This window comes from Mytilus trossulus, chromosome 14, assembly GCF_036588685.1.
Source record: "Mytilus trossulus isolate FHL-02 chromosome 14, PNRI_Mtr1.1.1.hap1, whole genome shotgun sequence".
In the NCBI taxonomy this organism is placed as follows: Eukaryota; Metazoa; Mollusca; class Bivalvia; order Mytilida; family Mytilidae; genus Mytilus; species Mytilus trossulus.
In genome coordinates this window covers 61,340,996-61,361,117 of record NC_086386.1, presented here as the reverse complement: position 1 = coordinate 61,361,117, position 20,122 = coordinate 61,340,996, and the positions used below count along the sequence as shown (strand labels likewise).

General features: G+C 30.9%; 2 protein-coding genes across 2 annotated transcripts in view; both read right to left on the bottom strand.

The window, feature by feature from the left end:
• The window catches only part of LOC134696583 (uncharacterized), a 111,621-nt gene that overhangs the window by 1,197 nt on the left and 90,302 nt on the right, over positions 1-20,122 (bottom strand). The window lies entirely within an intron of this gene.
• On the bottom strand, positions 6,282-12,082 carry LOC134697953 (uncharacterized). The gene is made up of 6 exons (XM_063560238.1): positions 12,077-12,082; positions 9,606-9,729; positions 8,679-8,830; positions 7,923-8,067; positions 7,096-7,179; positions 6,282-6,433 (listed from the first exon to the last, which is right to left on the bottom strand). Exons 1-6 carry the CDS (start codon positions 12,080-12,082, stop codon positions 6,282-6,284), a joined length of 663 nt encoding a protein of 220 aa, XP_063416308.1.

Sequence of the window (20,122 nt, the reverse complement as noted above, 5' to 3'; positions counted from 1 at the left end):
GTTTTAATTTGCTAATGACAAAATCAATATTAGTGCCAATGTGAACTATATTCAGAGATCTAATTACAATATTGGTACGATAACCCTTACTTATAAGTTTGTTCAAAGGTTTGATGAGTTTACAAAGATCACATAGTGATTTCCTCGCTTTAAGTACAATATTACCATAAAATTTAGGATGTGAAATACCATTTTTAATAAGCTTTCTACAGGTATAGCCAAAGGAGTATGTTCCATAAGGTCCTAAAATGGCCCCCTTTATTAGCGTAAATTTCAAACTTGGATTTATCGACCAATATCATGATAAATTATAGCTAATACATTGACTAGCTAGGATATAAACCATTTTGTTGAAATTTCTACGTTTCTGCGTTATGACGTCACAAGTTGTTCTCATGTTGATTTTTCACGAAAAATCAATGAAAATGGGTAAATTTCCATAGATTATTGGACAGGAAACATAGAGCGCATACGTCGACAACAAAAATCTTTTAAAATAATGTTTGTGAAGACATTTCACATGTGTTGTTTGAATTTTAAGCTTGTCGACGCCTGCGCTCTATGTTTCCTGGTCCTTTATTTGGTTGAAATCTAGCTGATTTTGTCAAATTTCACCTAAATCCCTTAAATTGACCTTTTATGGATGTAATAAATCAACGTGTAAGAATTAAAATTTGACAAAAACTGTTCTGTTTAACTTTCTAACATGTCTTTAAGGCAACTTAAAGCATGTATTATTATGCAACTTTATAATTGGGGCCAAATATGGCCCTTACCGAACTTACTCCTTGACTAATCAAATCTTTGTATCTATGAAAGAATTTAGTAAAAGTTTTAAGTAATTTATGGTATCGAAATCCCTGACACAACAATTTACCAGTGATGCATTGATTACATTCTTTAAAATCTATGACATCAGAACACACATGGGCAAACCGAACGAGTTGCGATATATAAACACTGTATGATGGAGCCAAAGGCACACCGCCATCTAAAAAAGGAATATTAACAATAGGAAATGAAAAATCGTCTCTTTTGTTGTAAATTTTAGTGTGAAGTTTCCCGTTTCAAATTGAAATGTCTAAATCTAGAAAAGGACAACTGCTGCTGTTTATGTTAGATTTAGATAAAGTAAGTTCGTTTGGGTAAATTTCTGAAGTATATTTAGAGAACTCTGGATTATTCAACGAAAAAATATCATCCAGATAACGGTAGGTATCTTTGAAAGTATCAACCAAATATAACAATGATGGGTCTTTACTGAGTTTGGTCATAAACTGAGATTCATAGCAATATAGAAATAAATCTGCTATTAAAGGGGCACAGTTGGTGCCCATAGGAATACCTACTACCTGACGATACACTTTATCGCCGAAACGTACATAAATATTATCTAGCAGAAAGTTTAAAGCTTCAATCATATCCTCACATTTCCAGTAAGTGTATCTAGCATAAATTTTTCGTTAGAGAAAAAGGCCTTCAACGAGTTACAGCAAATAAAATTTCAATGAGATTTTTCGAAAGACCATTTTATCAAATACAAAAACTTTTTCTTTATAAGATTGTGTGGAAGTGTAGTGTACGGAGTAGAAAAATTATAACTGTCAACAGAATTGTAAGGACCATTGAAAGCATGTATTTTATCTAAAACCTCTAAAGAATTTTTAATACTCCAAAAATAATTAATACCATTATTTTCATAAGCTTTATTACAAAAGTTAATAACCAGTTCTTTGATAGTAGTAAGGGAGGTAGTTAGAAGCACTGATAAATCTGGTACCCCTGTCATGCCTTTATGGACATAAACTGTATAATAGGTAAATAATAACAAATATGACAGTCCCTTCCTGTCCTTGCATAAATTGGTAGCTGCAAATTCATTTATTAAGATACAATGCAGCATGCTTAATATCCAGTGGTAATATTTGAAGTATATTCAGGATAATCAAACTCATTGTGAATATTTGGTATATCAAACACCATAGCACACAAAGAATGCTTCAAAAATATTTTTTTTTTTTCAGGCTTCTGACAATAACTTCCAAAATGAGTCAAATTATTTTGGGGACATAAAGTTACATTTTTGTTTACATTTGAATCCGGAATATTGTTACTTATTTTTTTAATCTTCAAATGTGCAAACGAAACCCTTATGTGCAGATATTTCAACCTATCTATTTTGGACATTAAATTGAATAAGTCTTAAATAAACATCATTTATGGTGATTTTTCCACAAAATTATTGAGGAAAACTGAACTAATTAAATTATACAGAGAAAAAACAACAATCTAAGGGAGATAACTGGTGAATATTTTAAAAGTTTTTAATTTGATGTAATTTTTTTCAAATTTTTAAATTTACTGTTCAAAACTGCATTTTATGACTTTTTCTATTTATTATTATTCTTTAAAAGATTCTCTTCCTTTTTATATCCTGTTGATTTTTATTAGGGTGTGTTTTTTTCCTTCCTTTTTATGTAAATACATTCTGGTAGTACTGAAAATTAAAAAAAAAATATGCTGACAAGAGTTAACGCCCTTGCATAATATGTTACTGGGTATATTATAAGGCCAAAAAAAAATGTTGTCTACCTTTTGATCGTAGTTGTGTGAAATCTATTCTTAACACTTGTTAAATTATACATCTATTTATTTAACTTTTCAATTTATTTATTTTTATGTCTGAGACAATCATTAGTTTATATGATATGCTATGTAATGTTTTGATGGTGAAAGTCAAGTCATTAAAGCAACGCTCAGTGAAATATGGGCAAAGTAGCTGAGAGAATAATGCATTTATCCAGAACCTAGCTCTCCAAATCTATCAATTAGTAATGACATGACCTTAGAAATTTGGTTATAAAGTGAAAAAAATATATCTTCTATGATGTCCAGAGCTAAATTTACCCAAATCTATCTTCACAAGGTAGACAAGAAGCTGTATTATTTGTTAAAGCACTTTGGATAATTTTTGGTTGAACAATTTTGATATATAGAAAGTGTTACTTAATTAAAACTTTAAACTTTGTAATGTCCTGCTGGATAAAAATCAAAACTTCAAAATGTTATGATCTATGGGAGACAACTGAGATATTTTTTGACAGTTTTTTTATTTTGTATATTTTGTATATTTTGATGTTTTATTTGTATTTTTTTTTATATATAACATTATATCAAATAGCAATGGATGGATTTTGACTTTTGAGGATTCCAAATTCTTCAAATTTTCTGTCTTTGTAATGTTTATGTTATTCCTTCCATATTTTTTTACTCAATTCCACTTTGCCAAATTGGAAGTTTCAATAATTTTAGTCGATCAAGAGTAAGCTCCCATATATATTAATGTTGGTAGTCTTTATATAATTCTGTGAAAAATATTCAATGACATTTGATTTGAGAATTACTGTTCCTTCTCATCTTCCATTCAGAAATTGTTGTGTATCTATTCATAAGCAGATAAAAATGTGAGACAATTAAAAGAGGTTTCTGGAGATGCTGAAATCAAAGGGTGTAGTAAAATTTTAAAATGCTAGTTTAAAATAATGCTTACAGCTCTTCTATAAACGCATGCAAGGAAAACATTTGATCAACTTGCTTGCTATGTTTGTTTGGATGTTTGTAAACAACAGGTAGGTAGTTTATTTCAGTCTGTTTACTATATACTGGAATTTAATTGGACAATAAACATTAATTTCATTGCATGTCAATTTTTGGTGTTCAATCAAATCCCAGTATATATAAAACAGACTGAAACTCCGCCTACCTATTGTTTGCAAACATCCAAGCAAACATAGCAAGCAAATAAATCAAAGGTTTGTTTTGCACATTTTTTAAAGAAGAGTTGTAAGTGTTATCTTGGGTTAATCACAATAATGAAAATATAGCAATTTGTTTTTCCTGAATTCATAGCGTTGAAAAACGATTTAGGGTAAGATTTTCACTGAAGTTATTATTTGTGTAAGGTGCAAATGTCCTTTTGCAATTGGTTTACAGTATTTGCTTCTTTTTTTTTTAAAGAAAACCTACCATTTCCCGTGATAATTCTTGGCTTGTTCTTCATCAAGGCCTGTATCTTTGAGGATGCCATTTAAATCTTTGATATCTCTAGCAATTGTTTCATCATCTATATTGATCTGTGGCTTGGCATACGATGTATATGCTGGCTGTATCTTTGCCTAAAATGTATTTAAAAATTTAAATTGCTGTTGTATTGGAGATAAAATATACTCATCCTATACTTGCAATAATTGATTTGTTTTTGGCATTTGGTTAATTGTGTTATTTCAGTAATCTATTATAGCTGTTTTTCTAAAGAAAAAAACCATCTTTAAGTTTAGAAAGTATACTTTTAATCTTAATTTACAAAGATCACGATTAAGGCAAAAGCTAGGGCATGCAAATATTCCAATTCACATTTATTTTTTACTTTTGAAGTCATAACTACTCAGACAAATTGAACCCAAACAATCAAGTGATAATATCATATCACACAACAGTCTGTCAAATCAGCCACCATTTAATTAAACAAAATACAATCACCATGTGTTTCTATTCTAAAGAATAATAATTATGTCATGAAATGGATAGAGGGGGTGTCCAAAGGCATTTTTTATTTTCTACCTGCAATGCAAAATATGTTAATCAATTCTTTTCTATACCTGTTCAAGCTATCTTTCTGAATTAAAATATCAGAAGTATTATAGAGAAATCAGAACATCTAACACTCTGATAAAAACCGATGATCATTTGATTATTGTAAATTCCAAAATTTTGTAACCCTACACCATAGATTTCTTTTCTCCACCTAGAAAGTGCAGTTTTATCTAAGGCCCTGAAACCCATAACTTTCTACGTCTATTTTTCAAGTGCCTATATATTCTAATATATATACTGTCATCCCATTTATTTGTCAACTTACATAGAAATAAAATGAAGATTTATGCCAAGAAGAACCACTCTAAATGAAAAATATCTTTCATGCATTTAGGCTAAAAGAGAACAGACTTCTGAAGCAGACATTGAATATAAACAAGATGGACTTTTTATTTAAAGTGGTTAAGGACTTCTATAGTCATCAGTCACCTGTTCTCTTAAATTATGTTTTGTAGTTTCAAGCCTTCTATACATTGTAGCTTTGTATGCTGTATGGGTTTTGTTCATTGCTGAAGGCTGTACATTGACCTATAATTGGTAACCTTCTACTTCATTTGGGCTCTGGTGAAGAGTTGTCTCATTGGCAATCATACCACATCATTTGATTTGTTTTTAGATGAAGCGTTCTTTTTTCTTTCATTTGTTGTTTTCTTTTTAATAAAGTAAATGCACCAAATATATTATCATGGAATTTTGTTGCAAACTTATATATAGCTGACTATGGGGTATGGGCTTTGCTCATTGTTGAAGGTTGTATAGTGACCTAAAGTTATTAATTTCTGTGTCATTTTGGTCTCTTGTGGAGGGTTGTCTCATTAGCAATCATATTACATCTTCTTTTTTATAATATGAGCAAAATTTTGTTAAAAATCAACAAATATTTGCAAAATAATATAACCTACAGGAGACACCATATAGTAATGATACTTAACAGACAGCATACCTGTCAACTTTTCAAAATGGATTTTTTACGTGCAAGATGGATCTTACAGTCCCCAAAAAAAACTTCATGGGGCCTTCAAATGTATCTTAATGTTGTTTTTAGGCTTCTTCATACTTTTAAAGTCTATAGCCATTGTAAAATTAACTGTTTAGTTTAAAATTGTGGACAAAATTGCTCTTTCAAAATTTCCATTTGGGAGCTTTCATAGGGGAAACCCCCCTGCAAATAGTGACAGTTGACAGGCATATTGCTTTTTGCATTATGATGGACTTATTGATGACTATTTAGTGCTAGCAGCAACTATAACATGTTTGTTGAAGATTAAAACATCTTAATCAAATATGAATATATTTTTTTTAATTTTTTTTTTATTTAAGTTAGACTGTTGGTTTTTCCATTTGAATGGTTTTACACTAGTAATTTTGGGGCCCTTTATAGTTTGTTGTTAAGTGTGACCCAAGGCGCTGTGTTGAAGGCCATACCTTGACCTATAATTGTTTACTTTTATAAATTGATATTTGGGTGGAGAGTTGTTGTCATTGGCACTCATACCACAGCTTCCTATACCTATATCCTGTTTTGTAATAGTTCAAAACCTTGAGACTGATTTTCATCATCCTGGCCCTATGAAAATCTTTGTGCTTATACATATAATACTAACAGTTTCATCTTCTTTTTTTTTTATTCACTCAAATAGATCATCTGTCTTACTTCCTTCTTTCAGTACTGGGTGAGATGGTAAACTCATGGGGTCTATCAGTACATCGTATGGCACCATGGGATGACAGAAAGTAGAGGTGTTATATAGGTCCCATTGTTCTGGCTGACCAAATGTACCTGAAAATTATGTATTTAATTTTAAGAAGATTGGAACTTTGATGCCACAAGTTCATGGATTTGAATTTGGTACGTAAAAGCTGGAGATCTTCATATATATGATCAGATATAAGTAGCATTTGAAACGTTTTTTGTACAAGAGCTGCTATTTAAAGATATTACTCATTTTCCATTCAGACTACAGTAAATTTAGAGATTTGTGTGTTTATTTCTCATTGAAATTTTTAAAGAAAGGACAAAAAGATAAATTATTACAATTTCAGTAAATGCTGTACAAAAATATTGCTGTCAAAATTTAAAATGTGACAAGTTACACAATAATAATACAAATATCACAAAAACTTCTGAAGTTACAGAGTACTGATGATTTATCTATTTTCCAGAGTACTAAAATTTGGGAGTTTAAAAGACAAATTTTATCATTTAGTAACGAAGATCATTTGAAAAAATAAATGTATTATAAGTGACCTACAAATGCATTTTTTTTTTACCTATTTCACTCTTTTCACATGTCTCATTCACATCTGCCAGGTATCATTTATTTATTTTCATTTTAATATTACAATCATAACTTACCTAAATAATTGCTTTCCGAATTGATTTTCCTCTGAGTTCAGTATTTTTGTGATTTTACTTTTTTCTTCATAGTTCCACAGTCTGACTGTACAGTCGATAGAAGCTGTCATTATAACTTTGTTTTTCTCTACTAATTCTACTATCAACATGTCCTCTCCATGTGGTCACCACTGTAATCATAAAAATATATTTTACTATTAACTTGATACTTCACATAAAAATTCATGTATTATAATAACTAGTCTTTGTTGATAATTTTCAGCTATCAGGCCAACTATCTCCCTTTTTAATTTGACATTCAGATATAACTCAATTGGTGGCCATTGGCTTTAAAAAACAAAACCATGGATTTTTTTCTGTAGCAGCTGGTGACTTTTCTCTATGACTTTTACTGGTAGTAATTTTCTATCTTCAAATTAAAAATCAAACAAAAGCCATTATCTTTTGTGACAAACTTTAAAAAAAAAAATGGAAGCTAGATCTCAGATGTATATATGATGGTTTGTAATAACTTTCCTATAATCGTGAAAGAATATCTAGAAATATGCATTGTGCATTTATAAATTTCTATCATATGTTTATAAAAGGACATGTTTTTTACAGCAAGTACTCCCATTTGAAAAGTAAAATAACAAAAATACCGAAAACAGTAAAATAAGTAAACCCTAGCGTATAGCAAAATGATGGGTGCCACTATTGTATTTGAGTATCTTATGTTTTGAGCATGGTGTGTTGCTCAATCTAATCTTGCATGTAGTGCTTTTTGGAAAATGGTCTCCTGTTTGCTTTTTGCTTTGGTGTAAGGTATAGTTTTTCTTTGACTTAAGGCTTTTGATTCCTTTTTGGGTTTCTTCTCCACCTTTTACAAGAGAAAATAAACAAAATACAATACATGTAATTACATGTTATGCACATTCAGGTGGTTCCTTTTCATACCCTGACAAAGCATAGCCATCAACATTATATACAAATACAAATCCTAAATTATCAGCCACACATAGCATAGTGTTGGCCATGTTGATTGTCATAGTACTGATTAAAGCACCCTCTGTGGAAGTCTGGAAGAAAAAATTATTCAAATTAAAACAAAAGCATGAAAAGTAGATGCATCAAAAACAGATTATAAAGAACTGGTTAAGTATCAAAGATGAAAATAAATTCTTACAACCATGCAATAAATATTTTGTCTAGCCTTTTAAGATTATTTCTGTTTTATGAGATAAAAATAATAAAAGGAAAAAAATTTGATGTCATTTAGGATGATCATCATGTAGTTCTGCAACAGAAATTTTGTGCGTTCAAATTAAAACTTGGCACTTGGTCAGGAGTGTGTATTTGAGTTGTTTTCATGATGATTGTTGTCTGCCTAGCATATATCAGGCCATTGGTTTTCTCTTTTTATATTGTTTACCATTTTGTCCAGCTGGGTTCACTTAAAGCATACTATAGTGAATGAGATTTGCTCATTGTTAAAGGCTTTATAGAGCCTTAATTTAGATTCTTTACTTTTGTCTCTTGTGCATAATTGTCTCATTGCAATCTCCTTATTGTTATTTTCAAAAAAGGATAACTAATTTTCAAGCCTGTTTTGCCTTCTATCTCCTATGCAGTGAAGTGAAATTTTGAAAATATTTTTCATGCAATCAGCCGTTTGAAATGTTTTACTTACCCCAGGGAAGTCTGCTAGTAGAGATCCACCCTCAAAGACTTTCCAGAACAGGATATGTCCATCAGGTCCATTGGAGATTAAGGATGCTGCCCCTTTGTTGTAGGCTCTTTCTGACATAAATACTAACTTGCTCACACTACTCTTACCATGTACTGGAAAAGAAAACATGCTGGTTAGGAAACAACCATTTAATTTCAAGGGTGGTTATGTGTTTTTGTTTGAGTTAGAATTTTTTTTCGCACTAAGCCTGAACATTTCTTTTTTTTAAAGCTATCTTTCATAAAAAATTTCAAAATTTAACACTATAATAAGGTATGGGGAAATTCTGGATTCAGTATAATTGTTTTCGTCAAATTGGAAATCAGAATTTTTTTTTTTTTGAAAAACCATAACCCTCTTTTGAAGTTGAATAGTTCTTCCCTTATGCATGTTATGTTAAGTGTAATAGAAATTAATAGAACGTTTAAGCAACTCCATTTTTAGAGTTGTGAAGTAAATTGTTTAGTTTCAAAATCCTCATAATTAACATCTTTATGCAAAATAAAACGTCAATCAATCGATTTCAATCACTTCTAAAAAAAAAATTCCAATAGATAAATATAGAAATTCGATCTCGGTCTTTAAAAAATACATTATCCAGTTTTAGAGTCCTCATAAATGACCTCTTGACCAATCAGAATGTACAAAACTGTTGAACTTCCAGAATGCAATTTCTTTCCTGAATAGGCTGATTTTGCAGAATCTTGTTTAAGTTGTGTTACATCTGTATTTTAGTATCAATTTGTATTTTCATAAATTCTGAGTGAAGATGAAAACATAAACATTTGTGTCACATTTTTTATTTAAATCATGAAAACTGAACCTTCCGTACTACCAGAATAAAAAGAGAAAAAGAGAGGTCAGATATTATATAATGGATAAACTTACATTTACAGAAAATATGACCATATACCATATTCCATACAACTATTTCCCCATCATACCCTGCTGTTGCCAGTAAGTTTGGTTGGCACTGGGCTATAGACAATATGTCATCCTTATGTCCATTTTTCTGTAATATTTAATGCACAATATAGTTAAAAGTAAGAAATGAAAATGTCTAAAATAATAACATCATATGCGGAAGATGACTAGTAAATTCCTCCAGATTTTGCATGTTTGTTTTACTTTTTAAAATACTTCTGGTAATTGAACATAAAAAGTTAGTGGAAATCATATGCTCCTTTCATGAATGTATGTAAGCATATGAAAATTTAATGGAAATTGTATTCTACTTTATTAGTTTTTTAGAAAAATCAGGAAAACCTGAAACTGGAAAGAACATTGCTAATTTTTATATAAACCCAATCTCATTGTGTGGAAATTACCCTAAAATTAACCTAAGAGAAAACAAAAGGCTGTCAGAGCGACAGCAAACTGGATTTATTAACATTTATTTGTGTCCTGGCATTTTTCAATATCACAAGGACCATAACTGATGAATGGTGAAATTGAAAATCGTCAATATCAAATTTGACATCCATTTTGTCATCAGTAACAAGTTAACAACATATTTAAATTTGAAAAGCTTTGGTTGAACTGTTCATGAGTAAATACACCGACTGGAAATGCCATTTTTCAATCTTTCATTGAAGAACCATATCTCCTGAACGGTAAAAGTCAAAATCGTTATTATTGAACATGACCTCCATTTTGTTGTCAGTCACAACATATTAATCAAAGAGCTGATTGCTCTGAGGTGGAAGGAGGTGAATAAAAGGTAACTTGAATTCCCATAAAAGCAGCTAGCCCAGCCCCTCTTTTGTTCCATTATCGTTATGACGTCATTTTTTTCTTCAAACAAGAATGTGTCATAAGTACATGGATTTCCCATCTGTACAATCATTTTCTATGTTCAGTGGACCCTGAAAATTAGGTAAAATCTTTAATTTGGCAGTAAAATTAGAAAGATCATATCATAAGGAACACATGTGTACTAAGTTTCAAGTTGATTGAACTTCAACTTCATCAAAAACTACCTCGACCATAAACTTGAACCAGAAGCGGGACGGACAGACAGACCAGAAAACATAATGCCCATAAATGGGGCATAAAAATAGTAAGACTTGTTACATACCTGCCAACTTTTGAAAGTTCCCATGGTTTTTTTTAGTGTGTGACAACAATTTTAAAGGTTACAAATTTTAGCGAAGTATTTTGCGCGATCTGGATTGTCTAGAAAAAGTGTCATATTTGTATGATGAACTTACATGCCTTTTTCTTAAGTCTATTTGCATGATTCTAGTTATTAAATCAGTAGAAAAGATGAACATGTAGCTAGCAGACCAGGATTTATTTTCTTGTGTAAGGATATTAAATGCTTGTTGAAATTTCCAATTTTGAATTATTCACAAAGATGGTCCTTTAACAGGTTGGGAACAACACTCCAAATGAGGGGAAACCCTCATTGGAAGAACATTACAATCCACTGTAAAAATGAGCACCTTTATATTCATATAATTTGATGAAACTTTTCCCCAAGAACCAGGGATGGGGTAATTGAAAATGTTATGGTAATTAAGTGTAATGCATTACAATTTTTCATGTAATTGAATGTAATGTGTAATTGAGCATTAAATTTTTTTTTTTAATTACATGTAATGGTAATTTAATTAATTACAATGAAAAAAGCATGTAATGCTCAATTAATTTTAAATAACATTTAAATTACATGCACTTTTATGGTATTAATGATAAGTATTTGTGTTTAATAATATTAATTGCACCATTATATTTATTTTTTAAATTCTTTCTGAAATTTATTCTGAAGTTTTTATATTACTTATTTGACCAACAGATTTTTTTTCTGAATAGTCTTATAACTTGAAAACATAAATATATTTTAATAAAGATATTTAACTAAATAGATTGAAAAGTAGTTAATCACCTTGTTAAACAAAACCAAAAAAAATGTGTGAAAAATCTTTATGAGAGTTCATTAAAAATTTAAATTTAGTGCACACAATCAGTTTGTCAAATTAGTATACACAAAAGGATTATAGAGATAAAAATTAACAGTTGTAAAAACAAACAGCAATTAATCAGATTAAAATGTCCAGGGGCAATGCCACTGTTACATGTATTTTATCTAATTAGCAAAATATTGCTAAGATTTAGACATTATATACATTGTTTGTACTAAACATTATTTTCAATGTTGTGAAAAGTATACCTTGTAATAATTAATAAGTGATTTTTTTTTGATTTTTTTTTAATTTCTTTATTTCTTTATTTATGTTATGTTTTATTTAAATAACTTCATTTCTGAGATGTCAAAATACCCCTTAATGTATTGGCAAGTTAATAGGAACACATTTCCTCTTCTATCAACAAATCTTCTGATTATGGAAGTATAATACCTCCATGTTCTAATCAAGCAATATATGCCACATTAGCTCCTATAGAAATACTTTTGAGAATTGTTGTCAAAGTGATCAGACCAGAGAGATGCAGACTAAATGACAAAACATTAAAATACTTATGATTATCAAATGCAACGCTTGAACTATGTTTACATGAATATTTTACGCATGCATTATACATACATGTATAACATTGGTAAAAAATTATTATGATGAAATGTAATGTGTAATTTAATTAATTACTTTAGTAAAGTAATTGTAATTTAATTAATTACATTTCAAAAACTGTGTAATGTGTAATTAGTGTAATTGACCAATTTTGCAATGTAATGTGTAATTGACCAATTTTGCAATGTAATGTGTAATTTAATTAATTACATTCCAATGTAATTGACCCCAAGTCTGCCAAGAACTATGCATAGATCTATCAAGTATTAAATGGTAAAAACATGTCAAAAGATTTTTGTGATGTTTCTGAACTTATATCTTCTTTATTAATTTGACCCCTCATTTAGAAAAGTTGTTCCAAATATAAGGAATATTCCCACTTTTGAGTTAAAAATCTTAAAATATAATCTCTTTTTTTTTCAACAGTAAAATGACCCCTTGTTAGAATAATCTTCAGAGAAAATGTTTTTGATTGGCTTATTAATTTGATCATGGGAAACATTGAATTTGATTGGCTGAACACGATTGTCTTACCTTGGGAACAAAATAAGGAACAATCATATTTTTGTGATGATTTTCACAAATTCATGTTTTAGAGGTTTTTTAACGATACCCTTAATATTAATATTTTTTAATAAATGCAAGGACGTATTTACGGTATTATAAAACGTCCTTGATAAGTAAAGAGTAAAGAGAATGAACACAGGGCAAATGTACAATATGGGCGAAAGAACTCAGGATGAACAGACCAAGGGCGAACATGTAAACAGGGCGAGTTGACCCGATACCAAATTCACGCATGCATACTACAAATATCTACATTAAAAACATCCGGTTACAAGTAAACAAATAACATTCATGTAGATGAGATGAAATCTAATAATTTACATATAAATAAAGGGGTATATATTTACGATGGTGATTTATTTTTCAATCCTAATTTACAAATTAAATGATTCAGATGTTTTAATCATGTGTAAAAATTGGTGTCAAGAATCGGAAGTTGTTATGAAATTGTAATACACAGAAACAGATGCAGCATAAGGAGGTGGTAACGGTTTAATGATTTTACAGCTGGCACCATAGGCCGTCAGAAGACTTGAAGTCTTCTTCCACCAAAACTTTAAAAGCTTTGTTGAACTGTTCATGAGTAAAGGCACAGACAACATTTGGCTGTCGCCTGTCTGGACACCTGACCGCCCGCTGTTCATCTCCAAATCAACAACCGACATTTGGTGAAAAAAATCTGTTTAAAAATTGATAGTATGCAGTTATTCTGAAATGTTAAATGTTACAAATACTCTTTTTATCATACTAATTACATTAAAATATGTAAGTGGACCTTGTCATATTATCTTTTTGTTTTCAATTGTTGCCAAGTTGAACAAATTTACATTTTGTAGGTTATCAGGGATATCTGAGATTCATTTATTTTTTTGGGAGTCAATTTTCGTGTATAATGGAAAACTTGCAAGTTGGTTGATATTTAATATTGTGGTTTTGCTGAAGTCTGCATACAAGCCTATAAAAAAATTTGCTGCATTTAATTTTGTGATTCACCAGTACATTCCAACTAAATCCATGAAAATTGGTATCCATGCAACTGATGCAACATACATTTTTTTGTACATCTAAGTTCCTACCAAATCATCAGTCCAGACTATATTCGGGTGTTGTACTTGGTGTATATTGGAATCAGTCTGAGAGTCCAAGTAAATATTGATTCTTTTGTCCAATCCTACAGATATAATGTACCGATTCTTGTCCATCTCTACGTAAACAACATCTCAGTTTTTATCATTACCCTTGGCTGAAAAAAGACGTTAAATCATATAGAAATCAACAGTTTTTAAAACAATTTGGCCTGGATTCGAACTCATGCTACTGAGACATAAAACTAATCAGAGTAAGTCAGGGAAAAAATTCCAAAGGAATCAATTGATATGCAGCAAATAATTGGCACATTTGGAATTAAGTTACTACATTTGTACTACATGTATTAAGCAAATTCAAACACAGATCTTGTGTCGATGAAAATATTGAACATGTTGTATGTAAATAGATCAAGACCACTGAAAATGCTTGTAGAAAACTAGATAGATTATTTTGTTTTAATTGTATACAAATTAGTAGAAAGAAACAGGTCTACTTTATAAAAAAAAAATCAAATTTTTTGAACCTGCACAGACCAGTCAGAGATATAACTCTATAGGGTTATTACAGAAAATAACTTGTATGTGTTATTACAGATACTTTCGTGAGTTGTCTACTTTTTATTCCTTAATTTTTCTTAATCTGTAATAACATATATTAGTTATTTGTAAAATTATTTTGTTTATAGTGGGCTCTAGGGAACTCTTGAGACTTTGCACAGAAACTAAATGCATAGCCTTGGTAACTAATTTTTAAATTAAATTAATACATAATATTATTTGATTAACCATGGTAAATCAATGAGACGAGGCTATTAAGGGATAAACTTATCTGTGATAACAAGGCTAGGTTATTAAAGGATTGTAACAGGTCGGGACCACTACCTTATATGGATATGCATAAATTAGCATACTTATGTTCTCGCACATGTAATTGTTTATTTACATGTGACGCAAATTATTTTTACCTAGGTTTTTGACCAATCCATTAAATGAGTCACAATGCATGATGGACTACACTTATCTGTGATAACAAGGCTAGGTTATTAAAGGATTGTAACAGGTCGGGACCACTTCCTTATATGGATATGCATAAATTAGCATACTTATGTTCTCGCACATGTAATTGTTTATTTACATGTGACGCAATTTATTTTTACCTAGGTTTTTGACCAATCCATTAAATGAGTCACAATGCATGATGGACTACTACATGTTTACAATCAACCAAGAACACGTATTATTTACTGAAATACAACACATTTTTTCGTGTAATGCGGGATTCACAATTTTGCTTAGTTTTTCATTTTGTGTATCCTAATTTATAGTTCGTGATATAAAGTATTACTTCCATGCTCAGATTAACGAAGAGTTGTTTCTATGCGAAGAAAAAAGGTTTTGAATTACCCGATATATATAGCCATTAACATGTTTGATGATGGCACAGAGATTTCATGTATTTGTCCACCAGAAGCAACGAAACAACAGCGAAAAAACACAATTACCTATGAGACAAACTTACTGGTGTAAAGTAACCCGTTGATAACAGCCGGTGCTGATATTTAAGAGTACATCAATGTTCGTATAGATAATTAAAGGCAAATGTGGGATCCTTGAATTTTATGTGCGTAAAAAAGGCGAAGAAATCTTTACATACATGGCAGTGTTAACAAAATCTATGAGTATTTTTGTTGGTCACATTTCAGTATATGGAACTTCCAAACTGTTCCCTTTGTTTTGAAGGTAGTGAAGTCTGCAACTGTAGTTTCAGTTTTGTTTTTTTTTAACGAGCTCGGACATTTGCCAAACTGAATAAAATCATTACAGCTGATTTCTTAAACCTGCAAAGTAAAACTTTGGTTGGCTTGCTTGCTTTGTTTGTATAGTTGTTTATACAAGCTTTGAAAATAAGATTGACATCTTTAAACAATATATATATATAGGCATAGTTTAACTTGTATATTTTATATTTTGTACAATATACAAACAAAGCAAGCAAGCTAACCAAAGTTTTGCTCCACATGGCACATGCATTAGGAAATAAGATGTAATGATTTTAACCATATGTATGTGCAACAAGGTGGAAAATTTGATATGTTTTGTGAAAATTGCAGCGTTGGATCTATGATAAAAAAGAAGATGTGGTATGATTGCCAATGAGACAGCTGTCCATAAGAGACAAAAATGACACAGAAATTAACATTTATAGATCACTGTACGGCCTTCAACAATGAGCAAAGCCCATACTGCAAAGTCATCTATAAAAGGCCTCGATATGACAATGTAATTCAATTCAAACGAGAAAACTAACGGCCTTAGTTATATAAAAAAAAAATGAATGAAAAACTAAAATGTAACACATAAACAAACGACAACCACTGAAATACAGGCTCCTATACAATATATTTTTTTTGATGGGATAGATTTCTTGTCCTTTTAAATATTTAATTGGGTCGGGTTTTTTTTTGGTATTTTTTTTGTTTGGATTGTTTTACACAAGTAATTTTGGGGTCATTAACAGCTTACTTTTTAGCATTGGACGGACCTATGACTGCTTACTTTACTAAATTATGTCTTTGTTGGAAAGATGTCTCATTTGGCACTCATACCTCATCTTCCCATTTCTATATACAAAGCACGTTTTAGAAAAAAAATTAATAGGCAATATGGCACCCACTATGATCCAGAGACTTTTAATATTGGAGATATATTACATATATATGTCAACAGAACAGCAGCCTAACGATAACAAAAAAAACCTCTGAGGTATATTTTGTGATAAAATTAGTAACAAACGGATATTATCAATGGATGAAACAATAAAAAAATGTATTGAGCTATATACCGTACATGCTCAGTGGCGGATCTAGGGGGTGGTGGTTCCGGGGGATTGACACTTTTTTTTTTTAAGATCAGTGCATTTGGATGGGGACATGTAGTTGGAACCCCTCCCCTTTTGTTTAGGGTTATGACCCCTTTTTAAAATTGGTGGACCTGACCCTGTCGCTTTCATAACACTTATTTTTAGCATACTGCATATTATGATGTTCTTACTATTAGTTCAGGTCCTGATAAAAAAAAATACACATTCAGTACAGAAAGAAGTGTTTCAATGAAAGTTTCATGTTTTTCTAGGCAGAAATGATTTTGCAATAACATTAGACAGGTTTAAAAGAGCTCAGATGATTTTCTTACTGGACAGTGGTCACTTCATTGGATATTTCACTGTGTCATGTTGTGAAATTAATGCTTGTTCAATTCATAACAATGCACAAAACCGGTTCAACTACTTTGCAAGGCGAAAAAGAAAGTCGAAACGTGAAGCCAATAAACAATATTTTTTTAATTTGAAGATTACGTAATATATTTTACATTAAATATATTTGCAGAACAAAAAACTTTGGTAATGAGAGTCCCAGACAATATATTAATTGACTGTTTTCCCACTAATTCCACGTGTTTTAAGAAGTAGTTTACTCGTAGTAGCCCACAGTGCATTGTAGTTCATTGAGTCGATTGGTCAGATTTTCAAGGCCATATTGGCCTTGTGTTTTGGAAATTACTATGCAAAATATATTCTGACATCAGAAAATCTAGAGTTCTCGACCTGTGTAACTTATTATATAAGACACTTGAGAATTACTCAATACTGAGAAACTTGTGCAGAACCTCATTACATGCTCTGGTCATTATTTCTTATAATAAATTAAAATACATTGTAATTAAGCATGATGTATGTCTGAGCAAATGCTTTGAAGTGATATAGAGAAGCTGTGATAACACCCTTTAGTTATTACAGGCATATTTTTTCTGTAATAACATATAGGTGTACTATGTAAAATTGGAACGATGAACTGTTATATCTTTCAATAGTTAAGTATACATCATGTACATATAGACAAAAGTAATAGCAATAGAACTTTTATAAATTTTAACTAAACTAATGATGTAATTGTCCCTTTGAAACATGTAACACACATATATATATGTTATCACCATGATCACAGTTTTTTGACTTTTTTTGTCCACAATTAGAACAAATGTATGTTATTTTTCTGTAATAACCCTATAGAGTTATAACCCTGACTGCAGACAGACTTTTAAATTTCATATTCATCATGGTTATGAAAAAGACAATTTATCTATTGAAAGTACATGTATGTGACACAAACAGACTGGTGTGCAGTGCTGGATAACTTGGGTGTGAAAAAAAGGTACTTTGGGAAATTGTAATGTTCATTTTTTTAGACTTTTGGAACAGTCCAAAAATTAGTGTGAAAGATAGAGGATTTTTGCATGCAGTGTAAAGCAATGATTTCCTTTGAAGTTTATAAAAAAGATAAAACAAGTATAAATATGGACCAATTCAAGTACACCTTGTTACTGTACCAAATCATCAGTGCAGACTATATTAGGATGCTAATCTTTTGATTTTGTGTGCACATGAATTTTTTCGATTTTTGTTATCAATATGCATCTAAGATTGGATAGTCGTGGTGCAGTGATTAGTGCATCGAATTTACTTACACAAATGTTCCTTGTTTGATCCCCGAAAAGGGGAAAGAATTTCAGGGACTGACTTTTCAGCTCTCCCTTGACACCATTTGAGAATAAGGTCTTGGGAAATGATGATAGTCCGTCAGAAGGGAATGAAGGGAATGATACATGGCTGTCATATCTCTTGCACATAAAAGACGCCCTTGTAGATTTTTATCTAGAGCAGGCTAATGCTGCTATTAGGCAGCAGGCAGCACTCACACCTGCAAAGTAGAAATCAATTTGAATACGCACGACATATAAACAACAAGGAGCAAGTGCAGAGATTTAATTTTAATTAGATTGAGGTTTAAACTTAGATTGTTTTTTTTTTTTTAATTTCAGTTTTGCAGGCTTCTACTGCAAAACATTTAATGGCTAGTCTATGAGGTAAGGCTCAAGTAGGATATACGGTACTATAGTTCCGGCTTTTTTGCCGTAAATTCCTACGTGTATGTATTCATGGGTAATAAAGGTAAAACTGTTTGAATTTTTCATTCTAGTAAAATTAATGAGTGAAAGACAGGTTGACAAGTCGACAGGTTGACAACTTTGAAAATGTTATCGTTGAAATAAGTGGTCGACAGGTTGACAAGTCGACAGGTTGACAATTTTAAAAATGTTATGGTTGAAATAAGTGGTTGACAGGTTGACAAGTCGACAGGTTGACAGGTTGACAAGTAGACAAGTCGACAGGTTGACAATGTTAAAAATGTTATCGTTCAAATAATTGGTTGACAGGTTGACAAGTCGACAGATTGACAATGTTAAAAATGTAAAAACAAATTATAGTTAACAGGTTGACAGGTCGACAAGTCGACAGGTTGACAGGTTGACAGGTCGACAGGTTAATAAGACGTTGACCAATTGATAATAGCGTATAGGACCTGTCAACTTGTCGATCTGTCAACTTGTCGACCTGTTATCCGGTCGATCTTAACACTTATAAACTTGTCGTTTGTCAACCTTTTCATTGTCAAGCTGTAGACCTGTCGATTTTAACACTTGTCGACCTTTTCATTGTCAACCTGTCGACCTTTTCATTGTCAACCTGTCGACCTTTTCATTGTCAACCTGTCGACCTGTCGACCTGTTAATATGTCAAAATATATATATATACATGTAAACCAATTTACTTCTAATTTAAACCAATTTACTCCTATTTTCTTCCGATGGAACTACAGTACCGTATATCCTACTTGATGTTTATGTACCCCTTCAGCATGTTCAGTAGCCAAACAAAATTTTCAAACAGCCATAGTATCAAAACAGCAAAAATAATGAAAGATATGGGCCATTTTGTACATATACCAAGGGGGAAACTTTGTGAAAAGCATTATTACTTACAATGACTTATTGTTTCATTGCATTCTATAGAAAAGGGGAATTTTGTGGTAAATTAAACAAAGATTTTTGTAGAAAACCCACTGTCATGTGACTGTCTTTAAAAAATTTCAATTTTTGTTTCCAAAAAGTCTTAAAACCTTCAAATTCCAAAAAATCTTGTGCTGAGTCATTAAAGTCAAGGGCACCTGGCCTACAAGGTGTACTTGAATTTGTCCAAATTTATTCTTGTTTTATCTTTTTTATCTGATAAACCTGTTTAAACATTTTTGTTTAAAGGAAATCATTGCTAGCACTGTATGCAATAATCCTCTATCTTTCAAGCACCGAATTACTTTATTTC